The sequence below is a fragment of the Oryctolagus cuniculus genome, chromosome 16 (assembly GCF_964237555.1).
Source record: "Oryctolagus cuniculus chromosome 16, mOryCun1.1, whole genome shotgun sequence".
Taxonomy (NCBI): Eukaryota; Metazoa; Chordata; class Mammalia; order Lagomorpha; family Leporidae; genus Oryctolagus; species Oryctolagus cuniculus.
Window position 1 is genome coordinate 33,159,581 of NC_091447.1, and position 22,900 is coordinate 33,182,480.

At 42.6% G+C, this 22,900-nt stretch overlaps 1 protein-coding gene across 9 annotated transcripts in view; it reads left to right on the plus strand.

Moving 5' to 3' along the window:
* HECW1 (HECT, C2 and WW domain containing E3 ubiquitin protein ligase 1) overlaps positions 1 to 22,900 on the plus strand; it is a 407,022-nt gene that overhangs the window by 183,161 nt on the left and 200,961 nt on the right. For all 9 annotated transcript variants that reach the window (XM_051852912.2, XM_051852913.2, XM_051852914.2 and 6 more), the window contains one exon: positions 9,888 to 9,995. In XM_051852912.2, the coding sequence (XP_051708872.1) occupies positions 9,888 to 9,995 (108 nt within the window). The remainder of the gene's footprint in view (positions 1 to 9,887; positions 9,996 to 22,900) is intronic.

Here is a 22,900-nt window from a genome sequence, read left to right on the forward strand (position 1 = left end):
ATTACTTAAAGAACAACAACAACAATAAAAACTCTGTGATGCAATTTGATTCTCTTCCTTTGCTGTATAAATGCCTAAGAAATTCTTCTGAAGAATTTGCCTACCTCGTTAGCTAGTCAAGAAGGCGTGATGATCAGCCTATTCTACATAAAATGGTTAGAAACAAAGTTTAGAGGGGAAAAATGAAAGAAAATGTTATCCTGACTTAGCTATTGAGAAAATAGAAAAAACTGAGTATTACAAAAGTTTGAAATTTTAAAAAAGTACTAATATTTATATCTCTTTAAATTGCGATTTGATTTTTATGGAAATAATACAGTGAAACACTTAAAATTTTTTAAGACATATTTTTCAAAATAAACTCTAGGGTAAACATGCACACAGTCTCAAATATGTTATTCTGTCATTGTGGAATGCCTGTATGCTTTGTTGGTACATCTTCCATGGAAATGTCGTTAACTATAGTACTCAACCTGTGAATATTTTAAATGTTGAAATAAAAATAAGAAATATGGAAAAAAAAGAGGGTAATGTGTGGCCCAGCTCAGTAACACTGTCCCCAGTGCTCTCCTTAATCAGGACTATGGCAGGGATGCGGCAACAGCAGCAACGTTACTGCTGTCATGGTGTGAAATGCACTTGATTGGCCGGCGCCGTGGCTCACTAGGCTAATCCTCTGCCTAGCGGCGTTGGCACACTGGGTTCTAGTCCCGGTTGGGGCGCCGGATTCTGTCCCCGTTGCCCCTCTTCCAGGCCAGCTCTCTGCTGTGGCCAGGGAGTGCAGTGGAGGATGGCCCAGGTGCTTGTGCCCTGCACCCCATGGGAGACCAGGAAAGGCACCTGGCTCCTGGCTCCTGCCATTGGATCAGCGCGGTGCGCCAGCCGCGACGGTCATTGGAGGGTGAACCAACGGCAAAGGAATACCTTTCTCTCTGTCTCTCTCTCACACTGTCCACTCTGCCTGTCAAAATAAATAAATAAATAAATAAATAAATAAATAAATAAATAAATAAAAAAAATAAAAGAAATGCACTTGATTGCTCTCATTTATGGAGCAGCTCGAGATGAGTTAGAATGATAAATGGTTTATCTCACAGTGGCATGGCATGGTGAAGGGTGCTGTGGTTTGGTTCAGAATCAGCTCTGCCATGGGCCAAATGTATTTCTCTAAAACAGAGAGAACTTGTCAGGGTTGGTGAAAGGAATTGATGAGATAATCTGCACCGCCTGGTGATCAATATTTCCTGTTTTGATTTACCCTGAAGAGTGGTTTTCTTCTCTGATTGCATCCTGGCAAGCAGCCCTAATGTCCAAGGCTTCACTCAGCCCAGCCTTCATCCTCAGACATTTGCCCAGTTGCTTTGGTTGTACATTATAGACAATAGCTTCTGAATATCATAGGTCCAGCAGAGACCTAGAGAGTGATTTCTAAATGTCAGTAAGGGAGGCAGAAGCTTATCCTTTGGTCGAAAACAAGTATAAGGTGGGCATTTGGCCTATCAGTTAAGACACTGGTTGGGATGACCGTATCCTATATTGGAGTGTCTGGGTTCATATCTTGGCTCTGACTCCAGATTCCAGCTTTCTGCTAATGTCTGTGGTGAAAAACAGCAGATGGGTGTCTGCCAAATCACATGGAAAACCTGATTTGGGTTCCCTGGTTCCAGGTTTCAGCCTGACCCAGCCCCAGCCATCGTGGGCATTCAGGGACTGACCCAGTATATGAGAACTCTCTCCCTCTCTTCCTTCCTTTCTCTCTCTCTCAAAATAAAGAAAAATAGTGTCTAAAAGACTTTTAAACTAAATAGTTAGAAGCAGATTTATTATATTAAGTATTGTTTCCAGTGAATAGACAGGCAGATATATTAAGTATTTCTACTGAATAACTTTACAACTATTCATTAAGTATTACCTACCAGATTTTGACAAATAAAATCTAACATTTATTGGTCCTCTACATGGGATTAAAGATACTCCGGTGCCCATGGCTTACTTACACTAAAGAGTTAGCATTATTTGATAAAATTGATATCTATAATCTTTAGAATGCTAAGTTAATGAAAAAGTATTTATATAAATCCTTTTTATCTCTTCATTTCATATTTCAATGTTTTGAAAATATATCTTCAAACATTTTAGGATTATAAAATTTTAAAAATAGTCATTCCTTTGACACTTTTGGAAGCAGCCCATATTAAAATTGCTTAAATATGAAATTAAAACCATGAAAATATAACTGAATAAAGTAGATATGTTCATAACTTGCAAAGCTAGTTTTCCTGTGTAGTAAAACCTATAATGTTAATGAATCATACTCATTATTATACCATATTATATCATACTATCCCAATACCATGCTAGAATCTTCCAGTAATTTAAAACATAATGAAATGAGAGTACGTTCATGCATTTAAAATTCAAATTAACAGATGATAAGAGAGCACATTTAAATAAAAAATTCTGTAAAATTGCATCTTTTAAGTACCCTGATAGAGTAGTACATGGGGATATGTATTCTCTTCTGCATCTCTGGGGAAGACCTTAGAGATTATGGTCTGTATCAAATTGAATCTTTGAGATTTTTTGAGGCTCATTCCCTGATTTGTACCCTTCTCATTGTATGTATATCTTTGTGCATGTAGGGTGTGTGTGTGTGTGTGTGCACGCATGCATTTGTGTAGTATGGTGTGTATGGTGCTATGTTAACTGAATTTTCTGCATACTGAAACCATGTCTTCATTTTTGCACAGTTCCATGGCAACTGAAGCAATAGTGGTAACGGTACTACAGAACCTATAAATCCAGCACACAATTCTGATATGTACTGATTCAGTTGGCATAACATTGCACAAATTCAGGATTGTCCATGTAGGATTGCATCTCTTCCTTTCTCAGCCTCTCTTTCTTTTTCTAAGTGTGTGTAATTTACAAATGCATATATGTATGCATAAAATTCACTCTTATTTATTGCATTACTCATGGTTTATAATTTTCTGTTCTTCCATTTTTTGAATAGAGTGTGTTAAAATCTCTAACAAAATCTCTAAAAATATACCTTCACTTCTATAAATTTTATACTTTATTTATGTTAATGCTGTTTCCTAGGAACATAAATGATTGTAAGATCTGTATGGTTTTTGTCTGTGGTTTATTTCAGTTCGTTATTGCAGATCTATATCCCCTATGCTATTATTTACCTCACATCCTATTTTTTAAGTATTATGATTGTTAGCATATCAGTTTTCTTCTGCTTCCTCTTTTCTTGATCTACCATTTTTCTCTGTTTATTCTCAAATGTTGTCTTTTTAAAACTTTTTTTAAATTTTGCTCTGGGAGTCTCTGACTTTAAATTTATTAAGATAGTGTATTTATATTTATTGTACTTGATGCTATATTAGGGCATATTTTTGCTGCTTTTCTTAATATTCTTTATATAATGTATTTTCTTTTGCTTTTTTTCTACTCTGCCTTCTATTGTATAGATTTGTTGACTGTAAATGTATATTCTTTCATTCTTATGATAATTGCCTTTAGTTGTAGACCAGTTCTCAGGCAAAAATGATTTTGCTCTCCAGAAATCAGTTGGCATCATCTAAGCCATTTTTGGTTACCACATTGTAAGGAAGCACTTCGGGCATCTACTGAATGGAGGCCAGGGATGCCGTTCAGCCTCCCACAATGCACAGGGTAGCCTCATCATAGTGAATAGTTATCTATCCAGAGATGTCAGTGGTGCCAAGGTTGAGAAACTGGAAATGACACTCACATTTATTTGCTTCTGTTACTTTCTTCACTGTATTAGTATCTCCTCTCCCAGAAAACTAGTAGCTCGGCCAGCATGATTTCATATTTGGTCTTTCTGGAATCCAGTTTTTCAGTGTGGATATTTTCCCCTTTATCTTCTGTATACCTTAGCAATTGTTGTATATTTATTTTTTTTCTGTCTTTGGGAAGTCCTCTCAATTAGATCTAGCTTTCTAGTAATTTTTTTTTATCACAATTCACATGACATAGTAAGATAACAGCAATGGTAGGTTTAGGCATGAATAGTATAGCCATGTGCAAAGCACTCACAGACTATGTTCTACACATTAGTTAGCACTTCAAGGAGAAAGAGTTCTGTGGTTAAATAAGGACGGAAAACTCTGCCTTAGTGACTCACATGTAAGTAAAGTTTTAAGAAGTCTCTTCAATTTTGTCTAATCTATCATTTCCCACACTTTCCTCAGCAAGAGACACTTTATTTCTCAATATTTTTTCCAGCTTGAGAAACCACACACTAAGAGTTATGGGGAATTATAGAACAAATATAGAAATACAACCCCTATCCTTAATAAATAATTAATATTCAGAACCTCAAATTTAACATTTTAAGACAAAACTAAAATTGTCTTCCTGGCAGGATACTTGCATATGGAAAGTCTTACAATGCTTCCATAGAGACACCAACTTTCAAGGCACTGGAACTTTTCCTTTACCTGAGAATACTATATTGGCTTGGAACATCGAGGAGCTGGGGTTGGACTTCTTGGTTACAGCACAAAGTAAACACTTGTATTCAGTGCAGCAAGATAAAGGAAAAGCCACAGAAGAGGAGGAAGTAGGGTGGGTATTCAGGACCTCCCCTACCACTTTATCCTTGGAGTCCCTTCCTAGTACAAGAGAATACAGCATCTGCATCAGTGGCTCAGTAGCATGTGAAGCAAGCATATTCTCCCCACAGCTCCTGTTCTGGTGTTTAGGAAAGTCACAGTCCAGCCATAATGTGAGGATCCTTGGTAATTTTACCAATATTTGATTATCAGAAGTGTGAGTTACTCTGAGAAATGAAAGCCATGCTGTGGCTTAGCAGACACAGGTAGTGGACTTATTGGGAAAGAGAGGGAGAGAGGGAGGGAGAAAGAATGTGAATATGAATATATATGAGAATATGAATGAATGGGATGAACTAAAGAGATGCTGCTCTCCTAATCCACTGGTTCACTACCCAAATACCTTCAGTGGCTCAGGCTGGACTGGAAGCTGAGAGCCTCTCAATCCAGGTTTCCCACATGGGTGGCAAGGACCAACTACTTAAACAATCACTTACTACCTCACAAGTTCTGCCATAGCAGGAAGCTTGAGTCAGGAGCCATAGCCAATAATCAATTCCAGATACTCTGGTATGGGACATACAACTGGTATGGGACACTGGTATGGGACACTGCTAGGGCAGACACACACCCTGATTCTCATTTTTAATGATCATAGACTTGGGGCTGCTGTTGTGACAGAGTGAGTAAAGTTGCTGCATGTGATGCTGGCATCCCATATGGGTGCTGGTTTAACTCCTGGATGTTCCATTTCCAATCCAGCTCCCTGATAATGTGCCTGGAAAGGCAATGGAAGATGGCCCAGGTCCTTGGGCCCTGGGAGACCTGAAGGAAGCTCTTGGCTCCTGGCTTTGGCCTAGCTCAGCCCAGCCATTGTAGCCATTTGGGTAGTGAACCGGTGGATGGAAGATCTCTTTATCTTTCCCTCTTTCTGTCTTGGTAACTATCTTTCAAATATATAAAGTGAATGTTTAAAACAAAATTATTATAGGATCATTTGCCCATTCTGGTTTTAGTTGCAATAGTATTTTTGCTATCATCTCAAATTAAAGATTAGGGTATGGAAATGTGAGCTACAGTTTTCATTTTGAAGAAAAATCAAAAGAAAATACATTCCTTGCTCCTTATATACATATATATATATATATATGTTTCTCTAAGCATCACTAGAATTTTTACAGTAAAATTTTAATAACCTGCAAAAATCTTTTATTTTCTATAAATATATTTTTAAGGAATGAAATACATATTTACATGTTTTAAACAAAACTCATGATAAATTGTAAATACTACTGGCATTAACTAATGTTTCAAGTTCTTATTCATGGTTTTACACATTAAATGTCATGGGGCTTTGCAATGGGGCTCCTAATTTTATTTCAGACTCTCAATAGAAGTGATTGTTTATTAGGTTTGTAGCTCTGTTTGAAGACCACTTTCTGTATTAGCTCATTTAATCTTTAACACAAAATTTTTAAGTAGGTACTAATACTATCCCCGTTTTATAGTAAGGAAGCTGAGACCCAACGCTTAAACAAGCTGCAGAAGATCATAGAGCAATGGGGCTGTAAATATTGCTCCTGCAAAGTGGCTTGTGCCACATTGGAGAATCCAGGAAAAAAGAGGCCTCCCAGTGGACATTCCAGGAAGTGCCACTCCTCCTTATGGTGGAGAGTGGGGCCTAGTCCCTGCTACTATTCCAGTCCCGCTCTTTTCCTGAGTGCCTTCCTCCCAGAACCCAGCCCACTCAATGCGAAAATCACGCTTCCCAGTCTCTGCAAACATGTTCTAAGGGCAAGGCTTCATAGTTGCACCTGTGCATGGTTGGGCAGGCAGCTGTGAAATGTGGGATGATCTTGTTCTCTGCCTGTAGCTGCTATAAGCATAGCCTTGAGAAATTGAGCTTCTCCACATCAGCGCCTGCATGAGCACTCTCTTGGTTTTTGGGCATCAACAGGCAGTGGTGTGTGGTATGGCCGTAGCCAGTTCCGCTTGCCACTGGCTGGTCACAGTCTTGGTGGGTGGAGGGCAGTTGTTACAGCCTTCTCTCTGGATTGCAGCTACTGAACTGAGTTCCTATACCCACAGGCCCCAGGGTGGCCTTTCTGAGTGAGACAAAGGACCAGGCTGTGTTGGGAGCTGAGTAGGTGGTGTATTTATTTGAAAGGCAGAGTTAGAGATTTTCCCTATGCTAGTTCACTCTCCAAATGGTTGCAACAGCCAGAGCTGGACCCATCCAAAACCAGGAGCTTCTTCCAGGTCTCCCACATGGGTGGAGGGGCCCAAGCACTTGGACCATCTTCCACTGCCTTCCCAGGAACGTTAGCAGGGAGTTGGATGAGAAGCAGAGCAGCCAGCACTGCTTTACATGCTATGCCCCAGCGCTGGCCCCGGCAGTATATTCTGAGGTCTTTTTGTAGAAACCCTGCGTAGAGTCCACTTCTCCAGTACTGAATTCCCTGCATTAAATTCTTTTCTTTATGAGATATATAAAGTGACCATTTTATTTCGCATCTGACCCTGCCAATACGCTTGGATTCCTAAAGCCAAAGCTAAGAACTTTTCTAACAATTAGTGATAAATGCCTTTGGGAAAAGGGTTGACCTCTTTGCACAGATGGTCTGGACAAAAACACAGACTCTTCTGTTTTCTTGTGTGATGTGGCTGTTTAGTGTTAGTGTGAGGGCAGGGGCACTAATAGTGCCAATTGCCAATCCCTTACATTATGTTGTGTGTAAATACGTATAGCAAAATGGACCTCTTTAAAATGTGTTATTTTGCCATTCTCATCAGCCTTTTCTGATTCTTCCTAACAGTGTACCCTCTTTGTATTCTTATTTGTACTCTTGTGGTTCATTGATATTTAACCCATTCTTCCACTTATTCTAATGGAATTACTTGATTTTTAAAAAATAAATGCTTGTGTATTTAAACAGAAATGAGAACAGAGACCATGTCTTGTTCACCTGGGTTTAGCACAATGCCTGCAATGGAGTGAAGTACTCAATACACATTATTTAAAGCATGAATGAACATCCTCCTTCTGTGTGTTACTACATTTGAATGCCTGACCATGACTATTACAGTGACTATTTCAGTGATCAGAGTAGATCAGTTCAGGTAAATACCACCCCTTGCAGAATTTCCATAATGAGGCAAATTTCTACCTGGGTCTGAGACTCATTATGTCTATATTGAAGACCCAGGGAGCTAGAAAAATATTATGCCTTTTTGCAGAAATGAAGCAATTACTGTAAAAGATGTATTATGCAATCATCTTAGTAACCCAAATAGGGCTGTGAGCGCACACTGTGAATACAAAGACAGGCAAATTTTGCAAACAAGCGAATTTCCCAAGAATACAAACAGTTCTTGCTGTTAACGAGGCAGCAGTCATGTTGCTTTGCAAAGAAGGGGCAACCACAAAGGTGCACTCAACAAAGCAGGTTACAAGACATCTCCTGTGATCTCATTTAATCCTCGCCTGTAAGGTTAAAGGTGTTACTCTCCCACAATTTGTGGACAAGGAACCCCAGGCTGTTGGAAAATGGCACAATAGGCCTCAAGAGTTAGGTCCTTTGGCTTCAACCTCTGCCCTCTGGGCGCCTTACTGCCACCTGTTTTATATCTAGGTAGATGGCAGATGTGAACCACAGAGCTTTCTTAGAGCTAAAAGAGCAAGCATGGCTTTTCTCCCTCACTGTGGGATCTGGGCCTGCCCTTGGGAACCCTTGTTAGGTCGTCCTTGCAGCCTTTGTGGTGGCCTTGGACTCTCAAAACATGGTTTTCCTCACATCTCTTATCCATCTGCTTTGGGAGGTTACTTCCTGGCAAAGTAGCACTGGAAGGGGCTCCCATATAAGATCAAGGTCAAATTCACATCCCTGCCTTCATCTGCACTCAAAGCCCGGATCTGCAACCAAGGAGGTGACAGTCAGCTTCTGGAATCTGTCGCCTCCAATAATCTTTTATTCCTCTCTGGGAAAGGCCTTTGAAAGAGCCTCAGTAGGTTGCCTTGTAACACACAGAGGACAGCAGGGGGCGAAAGTGCACTCATCCCTGAGCTCCTCTCGGTACCTCTAGGCAGCTGTCTGCCCACCCTCCACCCTCCACCCTCCACCCTCTACCCTCTACCCTCTACCCTCTACCCTCTACATCCACCTGCATTCCCCACCCACACAGCTCTTCTCATCCGTCAGTCCACCCCTGACCTCTCCGTTGGTCTCTTTCCTTTCACACTTGGTGTCACTATTCTTTTCCTTCCTCTCTCTCATCACCAGATATACATTTATTTGCTTGATGCTTAAATATGACTTCTCAACTATTTGTTTTCTTTAAAAAGAGGTTTATTTATGAAATGCAAAGAGATAGAAAGGGATGGAGGGTGGAGAGAGAGACAGATGCCCATCCTCTGGTTCATTCCCCACATGTTTACAACAGCTAGGGTGAGGCCAGACTAAGTCAGGAGCCAGGAATTCCATCCATCCATGTCTCCCATGTGGGTGGTAGAGGCCCAAGTACTTGCGCCATCATATGCTATCTTCTCAGGTATATTAATAGGAAGCTGGCACTGAAACCAGGCACTCAGTTATGGGACGCTGGCATTGCAAGCTGCGCCACAGCACCTGACTTTTTTTCAACCATTTCTAAGCTCTAATTCAAAAGAAACCTTATAAATTTTTCTCAACACCATGTTTCTGCAGATGCTTTTGCCCAACCAGCTTCTGCATATGGTTGGATTTCAGCTGCTGAATGAACAAATGAACACATGAGTGCATGAAGGGAGGGACGGATGAATCATAGGTATAGGGTGTTTCTGGTGCCCAGGCTGGACAAGACATGCTGTGGAGTGCAGTACATGAGAACTGGGCCTCAGAGCAAAAGCATGATTGGAAATACTTTCATGTCTCCTCCTCAGTCTCAAGTAGGGATCAGCTCATGGGAGCCATAAGGAGGAAGATTTTCACATCACAATTTCATCCATAGAAGAGCTACTCAAAAGTGAAATGAACTGCTATTGCAGTAATTATTTCTCTGTTTCTGGAAGCATTCAAGAACCAGCTAGATGATCATTTGCCAGGAGCGCTGTGGGGGAGGAGGAGATCACTGTATTTGGAAAGGGTTGGTCCTGATGGTGTCTTTAGTGTATTCCTGCCCTCTCATTCCTTGATGCCAGGTACTTTTTCTTCTGTTGAAATCAAAATGTCATTCACATCCTTTGCATTTTTTTTTCTTCCTGTAAATATGCTGTTGACTGATGTTTCTCTACTCTGCTTTCTTCCAATGATAATATAGATGAGGTCTTGTCTGAAAACTTCCTGGACTATAAGAACCGTGGAGTCAATGGTTCTCATCGGGGCCAGATCATCTGGAAGATTGATGCCAGCTCTTACTTTGTGGAACGTGAGTACTTAAACCATTATTGTTCAACAGATATGGATGAAACAGAATTCAATTGCTTTGTTCTTTGTTCTGTTGCTTTTCCCCTACTTAGAAGTGTGTCATGTGAAAGATATGTAGATACATGTTCTTGAACCTGATTTGGGAGTAAATACAGCTTTAGCAAATGGTATATACTACAGATCTCTTACATTTCAGTTAGAACAAAAAGGATAAAAATATCATTAGCAATGATTGTTAGACACAATTATTGCATACACTAATTTACCTTGCAAGTTTAGTAAAAGAGTTTTTATTACTTAGTACACATTCATTTTCTTCTTAGGGTTCCAATAATTGAGAAATAGACCACAATGTAGGGTCAACATACAGGAGCAGCTCTCAGTGCTGTGAGAACAAACACAACTGGCAAGCTTTTGTCTTTATAAAGTCATTAAGGGATGACTTAGTGAATCATTAGGGAATGATTGAAGTTGCCAAGGTATTAAGTATAAAGGAAAAGGAAGTTGGTGAGTGAGAATTTCAATATGCCTAACTCAAAGTCAAGGGCCCATGATCAAATTCTATGTAGCGATCTCCCCTCCACACTTTCATAGTATGAGATATCCTGATTTTTTTCCTCATTTGCATGAATCAACACAAAAGAAGTGGGATTTGTGTTATAACCCAGCAATAGTGCCATTCCCTCCAAGGCCATTTGTAAAAAGAGTTCTTTGGTATACAACACATTTCCTGTATATTTATCTCAAGGAACACACCATTTCATATAATTATCTTCATTCTTAGTATGGATACACACCTTAAATATTATTAGAGAGGCATTAACATGAAAAACTAGCTCATTAAAATATATATTCTCATAATTAAGTGAAAGCATATTCAAACGTGGTCAAGAAGCAGTATTGTATTAAAAATATTGCTTACAAAAGGCATATTGAAAATAACTGACAGCTAAACACTTCAGAAAAATGACATTTTTAAATATTCTTGTGCAAAGTTGAGAAGATTCCAACCCTCAATATACCTGTTAGATTAATAGCATCTTAGTATTTTTGGAAAAATAGATGAAAGTAAAATGGAAATGGTAGGTATTTATATTTTGAAAATATATCAAATATGTTAAGAATATATTATTCTATACTAATATAATTTTCCAAAAGTAAAAATTTATCAAAACAACACAATTGAGTTTACAAATGATTAGAATCTTAACTGAGGTCACGCATATAAATCAAATTAATCAAAGCATTATAAAGAATTAAAGAGTCAGAATGCATTAAAATTATATTATGCTATATAAATTTATATTTTAATATGCAATAATTTACATTTTCAAAAATGTATGATTGGAAAAGTGTGACATTAACACATAGGATGGATGTCAAATGCTCTGATGTGTGCTGTCCTTAGTTAATACATCAAAGCATCAAAGGCCTCTCACTGTAATGAAACTGCAGAATCCAGGCCATTATCCAGAGGTTAACAGAAGTTTTTGTGATGTACCCAGAATAAGACTCTTTGTATTTCTCAGTAGTGAGTAATAAACATATCATTGTAATGGGTAAATTATAGTCTTTAAAATTAAAAATGATTTTTCCAGCATCAAACATTGGCCAGATTTTAAATACTAATTATTCTTTCTACCTGAGGATTAAATTAAAATAACAAAAATAAAATAAAATTTTCCTTTTATTTTTGTTTTTCATTTTTCTCTTTATATTTTTCTCTGATTATTTCTTCTCATGAGAGTGGACCTATATTGTGGATGACCTGGAGTCTATTATATTCTAAGAGCACATTTCTTTGGATTATGATTCAATTTAGAAATGGATAATTGCTATTGATTTATACAATGTCTTAAATTATCTGACTAAATAAGATTTTGAAAGTACTTCCAAATTAGGAATATTTTAAAGAAATATTTTTTGCACTCTCCAAGGGGTTGCATACATAATAAATACCAAATAAAATTTATGGAAAATACCAAAAAAATTATGGAAAATATGCATTTTCTTTTAATTCTATTTTTCTACAAGCTTTATGAACTCCCCTCATGGAGTGTGAATCATTTGCTATGTTTTGGCATAGTTTTTCCCTACTGGACAACTTGCTATTTGACCATAGTATTGCTATAAGATGAGAATTAAAAAGATGCAGATTTTTACAGTGACAGAAGAAAGAAGGGATGAAGCTTTAACTTTGCTCATTCTGACAGAATCTTACAGTGGTGTGCACAGGCCTTCCACAAACTGGAACCACTGGAGCAGGGCAGGGGTGCGAGATGATAGGTGGCCGGAGGAGGGTCCTGAGTGCTCACTGCCATTGGATCCAAGGGGTCTCCATGGGCACCCCTGTGCATCAGGGCTCTCCCCCACCTGCTGCCTCCCTGTGCCCCAGGCAGTTCACAGCACCCTGTGGATCTGGGGCATTTGAGTCCTGAAATTGTGGAACCAGGCTGGAGTTTCTGCTGATTCTGGCAATTGCAAGAAAGGGAATGAAATGAGAAGTGAATTTGGGAGCAGGAGCAATTTTCAAACTTGCACCCACTGAGAGAAGGAGGGGGTAGCCCTGCCTGTCTTGGCTATCACCTGTTGACCTGCCATGGGTGGACTTCCCTTTCATGACAATGCTGAGCTGTTTGCAGAAGCCCTAGGAGTGGATAATGATCACAAAATGCCAGGCATTCCTGAGGACCCAGACAAGGGCTGAAGTCACAGCACAAGTCTCAGCCACCCCCCAACCTGTAGCCAGCACAGGCCACCGGTGCTGGGAAGTGGAAAGTAGGGGACCTGCTACCTTTGGGGACCCTGGAAAATGTGGGACTCTCCCTGGCAGTTGGGCCACTGAGCTGTGACTGGCTCACATGAAATGTGAATACCAATGGAAGACTCTGGAAAACAAGTCTGACAATGTGTATTCATAGAGTAACTCAATCATTAGTTTTAATATGTGCAGCTAGGCTCAGCTGGCCGGTCTGAAGACTTCCAGGAGATAGCATTGTTCTTGTTCTACATCACCTGCTTCTATCAGAAGTTGTTCAGCATCAGGGCTTGCCTCGCCCAGAACCTCTGAGATGAGGGGATTCTAACGGGAGAGCATCTTTGCATCTCAGGGGCAAACCTGCGGAGTACCTCCCAGCTCATCAAATCCCAGTGGGAAGAACTGACCTCTGATTTCAGCCCAAAGAGACCACTCCCAAAGGGGCCTCCTTCTCCCACCCACCTAGCGTTCTCATCTCTGGCACGGGCACTGCCCTCTGCACAGCTCTTGGGTGTGAAGAAGAAACTGGAGTGATTTTTCCTTTTTGTACTTGCCTTAGCATCCTGGCCCCTTCTCATCTACCTCCCAAGTTGGTCCAACTCAACCCCTTCCCCACCTCTTCTCTTGCTTCCTGGGTGGAAATCTGACCTGAATTCCCACACGGATTACAGCCTGCTCTGGTTTCAGAATTCCAGCATTTGTCAGAGTCATCCATCACATGCCTTTTCAGATCATTGTTTTCTCGTCCTTTCCATCACCTCATCAGTCTTACTCAGTTAGGCTGCTATAACAAAATACCTTAGACTGGGGAACCTATAAATAATAGAAATAGATTTTTCACATTTCTGGAGGTTGAGAAGTCCCAGATCAAAGTGCCAGCAGGTTTGGTGAGGGCTTTTTCTGCTTCAGAAATGGTGCCATCTTGCTGTGTCCACACTTGGTGAAAGCAGCCAATGGAGCCAGTGCATTCTTTTCAACCTCTTTTATAAGGTATTAGTCCTGTCCATGAAGGTAGAGCCCTATGATGCGATCGCCTCCCACAGGCCCCACCTCTTAATATGATCCTATTGGTGACTAAATTTCAATGTCTGAATTTTAGGGCTGGCGCTGCGGCTCACTAGGCTAATCCTCTGCCTTGCAGCACTGGCATACCAGGTTCTAGTCCCGGTCAGGGCACTGGATTCTGTCCCGGTTGCCCCTCTTCCAGGCCAGCTCTCTGCTGTGGCCAGGGAGTGCAGTGGAGGATGGCCCAAGTGCTTGGGTCCTGCACCCCATGGGAGACCAGGAGAAACACCTGGCTCCTGCCTTCGGATCAGCGCGATGCGCCGGCCGCAGCGCGCCGGCTGTGGCAGTCATTGGAGGGTGAACCAACAGCAAAAGGAAGACCTTTCTCTCTCTCTCTCACTGTCCACTCTGCTTGTCAAAAAAAAAAAAAAAATGAATATTAGGGACCATAGCATCTTCCCAGATTTTTAAAAAAATCAAAAAATCCATGGCTGCCAATGATATGTAACAGCAAATCTAAGCAACTCATCTTGCTGTTAAATTCCTAATGACACTTCCTTAATGTGGTGAGCTGAGATGTACCCAGATGGGAGCTGTCAGAATTTGCCTCCTTGTCCTGAACTTCAGCTTGGCTTCTAAGTAAAAGGCAGTGAGATTCCCGTAGTGGCTTGTGAGCTCAGCATCCCCCTAGCCTGCTCCCTTGGGCTCAGGTTGTTTCTTTGTCTAGAAAATGGCAGCAATGCCTGTCTCCCCAGGTGACTTGGTGCAGATTAACTGGGAAAACACAGCAGCATATCTGGGATAGCAAGTGCTCAATACATCCCAGTCAGTGTTCTGGCTTTGAACTAGGGATTGCAGGGGCAGCTCCAAGAGGCGTTGGGAAGATTCACTGAGCTTCCAGTTCTTCTCTGGAAGCAGACATCTTGGCACCTTGGTGACAGCTGTGACTTCAACGGTTTATGCAGAGAGTTCTCCGTGGGGAAGTCCTTCATCTACACAATAAGCATTTGGGCCTTAGGCTCTCAGCTCTTGAGAAGTTTAAGTCTACTTGCAGAGGAGGCTTAGCATTCACATGTGCAACATGAAGCTGTGACAATACACGATACATTTTCATAGGTTTCCTGCTAGGAGCAAGTATGACTCCATGTAAATATTTGCATGTTAATGGAAATTTAGATTATTGTTTCATCTTATTTTTGTTCTGTAACTCCATGGAAATCAGAACTATCCCCCCTGCCCACTGGATTAATATTATGCTAAAGTGAAATCTTGGTTTAAACCACACAGTGCCACACTCATGAAGTAATTTCGGTATTGCTTATGTTCTTACGCTCCTTAAATTTAGAGAGAAGACTGTGTGGCTCCCAGTGATGCTCCTGAAGCCCCTCTTCCTCTTTTGGTGGTGTCCTTGCAGCACGCAATGGCCCTGGTGTCCCTCCCACCAAAGTGTCTCCAGAAAGCACATTTGCTCTTATCTCTCTCTCATGCTGGACTTCCCTTCCTCATTTCCTTCAAAGTTTGCTTACAAGGCCTAAAAGAAGCAATGTGGCTTAGAGAGAAGACCCCTGGGATGGTAGTGAAGGGGGACCCAAGCCTCCAAATCCACACTCACTCACTCTTTAGCAGACCAGCGTCAAAGGGTTGGCAATACTGATGCAGTAATAATTCTGTCCCTTTGGTGTTACTATATCTCATGTGATATCGTGTATTTTATATCATGCATCTTGTATGTTGATGGAATGTAGGAAGAACACAAAAGCAAAGAAAGTTGAGTGGAGCTGGATAGAGATGGCTTTTTGGAGGAGGAAGCTTAATAGAAGGGCAAGATTGAAAAGCATGGCACAGAGAGGCGTAACCAGAGCTCCACAGATAGGATGCTCCATGCAGTGTGAAAGGAAACAGTTGTGACAGGTGGGAATTTAGGACAAAGCTGAGGATTATGTGAATGATCGTGGCGCTTAGAACTCATGCAGTGTAAAAAACCACTTAATACTTTTTAATTTTAGGATGATGTGATGAAAATAGGTTTGGAACTCTCCATGTGAGAAAATGTATGGGAAGCTTAACCACATTCCATCATCCCAGCTGTGCTTGCAATGTGGGACAGGAGGGCAGAGAGAGGCCTGAGATGAGGCTGTGGTGACCAGCTGGGCTGTACGGGGCTGTCAGACGCCAACCTGAACATGCAGTGATTCCCACTGAGCCGGGCCAGTGAGATGACAGTGAAAGGGTCCACGTGGTTAAGACAGGCGTAGGAGTGAGGAGACATGGCAGGTGCCTCCTGAGGCCACCCAATGTGAGGAGTCATACTGATGTGTTCAATCACTCCTTACCAAGTCTGGTAACACAACTGACTGTCAAGCCATAGAGGTCTCAGTATCTCAGATTAAATAAAAAAGGGTGACTGATGTCATTACAGAAAACATCCAGGAAGATATTACCAAAGAATTCAATTCAGAGTCACAGCAATAGAAAATGATGCACTGGCTTCTATTTGGACAGATGTCAGAGTCTCCCAGGAGGGGAAAACTCTTATGAACAACAAATACCCAGTTAAAGCCCTATGAATCCCTACTTAGGTTTTTCTCAGAGTAACCCTGGTGGCCATGCCAGTGGGAGAACTTGCAAACACACCTCCCCCAAATGCAAAAGTGAAGGTTGGGTCGGTACCTACCAAGGCTCTCAAGTTTTACTACGGAAACAGGGAGGCAGGCAACATACTTCTTACTGTGCCCAGGGTGAAATACTCTGAAGAGGAGCACCTAACATGACTTTGGGGTAAGGCCCTCATCTCTACCCATGGATAGCAGGAGCTAGAAGGTTAACTTGGCCATCAAGAAGGAAGTAATGGCTGTAGGTGCTGAGAGGTACAGGAACAAAAGCACCTGCCAAGGCACAAAGGCTAGAGGTGGGGGTGGCGTCAGGCTAGAGTAGGTGAGACAGAATTGAACAAGATTCTGGGAAATGAAGCTAGGGTCACAGGTTATAGGTGACTTAGATATGGGCATACAGAACACAGAGAACTGTTAAAACATTCTACATAAGGGGCCAGTGTTGTGGCGTAGCAAGTAAAGCCACCACCTGCGATGCCAGCATCCCATATGGATGCCAGTTTGTGTCTGAGCTGTTTCACTTATGATCCAACTCCTTGCTAATGGCCTTTGGAAAAGCATTGGAAGATGGCTCAATTGTTTGGGTCCCTGCCACCCACATGGGACACCTGAATGAAGCTCCTGGCTCTTGGCTTTGGCTTACCAAACCCTAGCCATTGTGGCCATCTAAGGAGTAAACCAGCAGAAGGAAGATAGCTCGCTCGCCCTCCCTCCCTCCCTCCCTCCCTCCTTCTCTCTCTCTCTCTCTCTCTCTCTAACTCTTTCAAATAAATAAATAAATTTTATAAAACAACAATTTATGTAGAAAATTTTCTTGATTAGATTTTCATTCTAGAAATTTGACCCTAGAAGCAGTGTGGAAAGTGGACTTTAGGGTTGTGGTACTGAAGGGCCTAGACAACCAAAAAGCACATGGAACAAAAACAGTTGATAAATAAGACCACTTTGAGAAAAATGGAAGAGGATGAATTAAGAAGAGGCCAGGAAGTGAGATCAGAGCAGGTCTAGATGTGAGCAAGGGGGAAGAGGGAGAATCAGCCTGCCTCTGCAGCACATTCCCCGAGACTGAGGAGATGGAACTGCTGTATGGAGTTAAAGCAGCGAGTTCAGGGGGAAGTGTCTGGGGGACTGGAAGGGCACAGCAGGAGCTCCCTGGATATGAGGCACTCAAGGGAAGGCTCTGGCTCAGAAATAAGGGGTGGAGGCTGGCACCGCGGCTCACTTGGCTAATACTCCACCTGCGACACTGGCACCCCGGGTTCTAGTCCCGGTTGGGGTGCCAGATTCTGTCCCGATTGCTCTTCTTCCAGTCCAGCTCTCTGCTGTGGCCCGGGAAGGCAGTGGAGGATGGCCAAGTACTTGGGCCCTGCGCCCGCATGGGAGACCAGGAGGAAGCACCTGGTTCCTGGCTTCGGATTGGCGCAGCGCGCCGGCTGTAGCAGCCATTTGGGAAGTGATCCAACGGCAAAAGGAAGACCTTTCTCTCTGTCTCTCTCTCTCTCTCTCTCTCAATCTCTCACTGTCTAACTCTGCCTGTCAAAAAAAAAAAAAGAAAAAGAAGGGGTGGAAATGAACAAGCTGGTAGAGTTTGAAGTGAGGGATGAGGGATTTGGTTTCGGGAGAATTGAACAGTGTTTCTCAAAGGAGAAATTGCAGGAGATCCCACTGCGGGTAGATGCTGGGAGGACAGATCCTACAACCAAGAGCTTTTATCTTTTATTCTTGGTAAGCATCCCATGTCATTCAGATATACCCTTAATTGGAAAGATGACTGATGCAGGCTGTGAGATGGGAAGGGCAGAGGAGGAAGAGGAAGAGGAGGAGTAAAGTATAGCAGATTAACTTCCGCTACACATCCTTTAATTCTCCTCCCATTTGAGCTGCATGTCCCCTCTCCCAAAGCTGGGATGGACTCTGGGCTAATGTACTGGTTTCCACACTGAAGCAATAAAACTGTGCCAGCTTCCAAATCAAGATACTGGAAATTTCCACCTTCTACCTCTTGGAATACTCACTCTCGGAGCCCTGAGACATCTGTGCTATGTGAATCCCCAGCTGGCCACATGAGAGGCTGCATGGGGGACCACGATAGCCAGGCCCAGCTGTTCCAATCATCCCCACCCTGGAAAGAGGCCACATCAGAGGCCTAGCACCATCTGCTATTAATTACAGCAGCCTGCAAGAAGCAGAGAGTCACCCAATTGAGCTCATACCTAACAGAACTTTGAGAGAGAATAATAAAATGTTATTTTAAGCTAAGTTTTTGTCTTGATTTTTCATGCAGCTGTAGTAATCAGAACATCAGGGAAACCAAAGAGGAGCCCTGGAATTCAGGGGAGGGGAAGCCATAAAATGGGTGTCATCACCTAGCCTGCTCAGTGCCATGAGAGGTGAGGTCTAGAGGGCTCCTGTGAGGGCAATCGCATGGGGTGTGGTCCTTTATCAAGGTAATTCACTGGGATGAATAGTGCAGGCTGAAGAGGGAGGCAGCCTGTTCTTCTTGATTTACTGACATTTTCCTGGTTTGGGTACTGAAAGGCCTGTGTCCCATTATTGCAGGACTGTGTAGTTGTAGCCATTCGGGTTTGTGTTGGGTGAATGTGAAGAATGAGACACATGGACAAACAAGGGTGCACAGAGAAGCAAAGTTTATCCAAGCAAAGGAAAGCTCCCTCAGTGGGAGGGGGTCCCTGAGCAGAGGTACCACTGAGGGGAGATTTCTAGGGGCTTATAGTCTTTTGGGATATGAGGAAGTTTATACAGGTTTTGTAAACATGTTGTTTAGTCACTGATGGCCTTGTACCCAGGGGTTAATATCTGGAGCTGGACAGGAGCTGTAAGCACCTCTTGTTTTCAGTTTTTCTATCTTGCTTTTGAGTAGGGAGGGTGTTTTGTTCTGGCCATATCCCTCTGCCTCCCTCTGCGTGTCAGACTGGGATCTCCTGGGCCCTTTGTGTCCCTGACTATGTACCTAGGGTTCCACCTTAGCTGTCTCCTACCTATCAATATTCTCTCTGAAGAGGTATCTCTAACTGCCGTTAGGGAGCATGAGTAAAAGCCACTCTAGCTGCTTCATGCTGGCAAGGGCGGTGAGGAGGTCTTCAGAGAGAAATACCCCTCAGAGCTGTCTGTCTCTAGAGGAGCTATGTTCGCAGCCAGCCATGGCTGTGCAGACTTCCACAAAGTCATGGAGAATGTGTCCACTCTGGATTCACATCCCATTGGCTCTGGAGTGTCATACATAGGACAAATATATTATAGAGAACCAGGCCATCCTGTGTTCTGGACTTGTTAGATACAGGAACCAAATTTTAAATAATTTCCTTCTACACTCATCCATCCTCATCTCCCACAGCATTTAACTTCCACAAACCATCCAACACACTTTTTCTTCATTTTTATTTCAAGAATACGTTGTTTTGGGGCCGGCACTGTGGCTCATTTGGTTAATCCTCTGCCTGCAGCAGCAGCATCCCATATGGGCGCCGGGTTCTAGTCCCGGTTGCTCCTCTTCCAGTCCAGCTCTCTGCTGTGGCCCAGGAAGGCAGTGGAGGATGGCCCAAGTCCTTGGGCGCCTGCACCCATGTGGGAGACCAGGAAAAGCACCTGGCTCCTGGCTTCAGATCAGCACAGCGCTGGCTGTAGCGGCCATTTAGGGGGTGAACCAATGGAAAGAAGACCTTTCTCTATGTCTCTCTCTCTAACTCTGCCTGTATAATGATAATAAAAGAATATGTTGTTTTAATATTTAAGAATCTCCACAACTTTTTCCTAATCTCCCATAGCATTTAACTCCTTATAATGTCCACAATATACTTTTCCCTTCATTTTTATATTTCTTCACCTTTCTCTCAAAAATACGTTCTCTTACAGCTTTCTCCACGACTTTTTTTTTCTTTAACCTATTGGTTCCTTTAATTTATACCCTGAAACAGTCCTCTAACACCTCTGAATTAAGAGAAAACCATCTTTTATAGCATTTTAACACATAGTTGCCTTAAAACATTTCCTGGGTAGAGGGTGGCAGCATTGTGATGCTGCCCCTACCTGCAACACTGATAGCCCATATGGACACTGGTTTGAGTCCTAGCTGCTCCACTTCTAATCCAGGTCCCTGTTAATGCTCCTGGGAAAGCAGCAGACAATGGCCCAAGTACTTGGACCCCTGACACCCATGTAGGAGCACCAGATGGAGTTCTAAACCCCTGGTTTGGGGAGTGAACTAGTGGACAGAAGGTCTCTCTCTCTCTCTCTCTCTCTCTGTAACTCTTTCAAATCAAAATAAGTAAATCTTTACAAAAAATAAAACTGGATAAAATAGTTTCTGTTTTTGACCCCAGGAAGATGGTGTTACTTGGGGAAAACAGACCCAACACCTGGAAAGGTTTTATCCTAAGGCTATAATCTGAGAGGTGTTAATTATGGAGTTAGACCTCCAGGTAGAATCTCCCAAGATAGAGGGAGCAAGCATCAATAACCAGTGTAAGAGGATTTGAACCACTGAAAGACAATTAGAGACTAGGGTCAAATAAAGTCTAACCATGTCACTGTACCATTAGGAGAAGTAAGCACATGAATAAAAAGATAAAAAGAACTAGCATCTTGAGTAGGGGTGCTAGTCCCAGACTGACTGCACTTGGATGATGGGACTGAGGCATAATGTGTAAAGCAAAGCCACACACCTTTTAAAAGAGGATTTGAATCCTTCAGTGTCTTGATGAGAGTTTTTGCCTTCTTCTATGTGTCAAATTACCCTCTAGGACTGTGTCTGCAGCTGGCTCAGAAACCTAGATCTTTACTCTGAAACTGTGGATCCAGGAATCCAATCTGAGCACTTTTACTGCAGTGGGAACAGACAAAATTGCCAGGTGGGGTCCCTCCCAAGTCTCTGATAGTGAAAAGGAGTGACTGGTGAGAGTTTTGACTAACACCAAGTCTCCAAGGTTGAATTTGAGGGCCCATAATTCTGAGATGTTTTTCTGGAAATTGTTGAAGAACCTGCTGGAATTTGGCCAGAGCCATGACTGACCCGGTGAGGCAACAGGGTAATCCAGGGAAGATGTGTTGTTTGGGATAACTTTTTCAGATATCTCTTGAGGGTGCCGTTGGTTTTCTCCACCTTTTTAGAAGACTGAGGTCTGTAGGCACAATGAAGATGGCTTGAAAAGGAGGCCATTGTCACTCTGTAGGCTTTAAAGAAAGCCTGGATCTCTTCCAGAAGTGTGAGACTCTCCAGTAGGATGAGGAAGGCTTGATTAAAACAAATTTTTCCGGTTACAGATTAGAGGTTGGGAGAAATATAAAACTAGGGGCTTTCCTGAGATGCCTCTCACAGTCCTGTTAAGGGAAGAGGGGGGTCTGAGTTTGAGAGAATGACAAAAAAGGTAGCTCCAGTATTTGGGAGGAAGTCAACCTCTTTCCCTTCAGCAGCTAGGGCCACCCAGGGCTCCTGGATGCTGATGGTCTGGGCGCTAGGAGCCTGCAGGAAAAGCCCCAGGACCCTTCAGTCCTGTTGAGTCATCCAAGGAGGGGGACCCAACCTTAGATGCTTTGGTCTTTAGGACAAGTCCTTCCTCCAGTTATCAGTGCAAATAGGACAGGGCCATGGTGGGGTTGTTTGTTTTCTGGTGACAGAGATGTGGACTTTCCTTCTCAAAATGTCCCATCTGACCACACTCAAGCACTTTGGAGACCCCTGGGGACCCTCACGTCAGTGTCGCTGTAGGACTGCTAGCAGATCTGTGACCTTTAGGTCCTTTCTTATCTCCTCTCTCTTGTTGTTGGGTCTCCTCCTAGTCCCAATTGTGAAAAACCAAACTGGTGACCTCAAGAGGTTTTCTAGTTTTTGAAGCTTTCTTCTAGTATCTGAGGATGACTGAGTAATAAATTTACCCGTTAGGATTGCCTGCCCTTCCACTAGGTTAGGAGATAGGGAGGTATGTTTGACTAAAGCCTTTCTCAGTCTCTCTAAGAAGTCCAGGAGATTTCCTTCATGGCTCTGGCCTAAGATAGTCAATTTAGAGTAATTTAAGGGCTTGGCCCCATTCCTCCTCAGTCCCTCCAAGACACAAGCAATGAAATGCTTTGCTTCCAGTCCTCTATAGGATCATCTGGTTTCCATTAGGGTCAGGTGCCTTCTGAAGACAGCCTGCTTTCCTGTAGGATATAGTGACCCTTGGCCTGCCTTCCGTATCAGATGAGGATGGAAATGTCATATAAAGTTAATCCCCTCAAATTTCTATAGCTTGGAAAGTGGCCCGTTTCTCAGTCCCTGTTAGGGTCTGACTTAGGAGTAACATTGCATCTTTCCAGGAGAGTCCATAGACTTGAGTTAAAGTCTGAAAGCCTCTATGTACTTATCAGGGACATCTGAAAAATCTTCCCAAGTCTCTCCTTTATCGGTCTAAGGTCCTGCAGAACAAAAGGGAACCTGGACATGTTAGGGTGCTGAGCCCTCTGGGAATCTTCCACAGGGATAAAATAGAAACCAGAGGTCTGGTGTCCTGCTTGCTAACTAGTAGTCCTGGATTA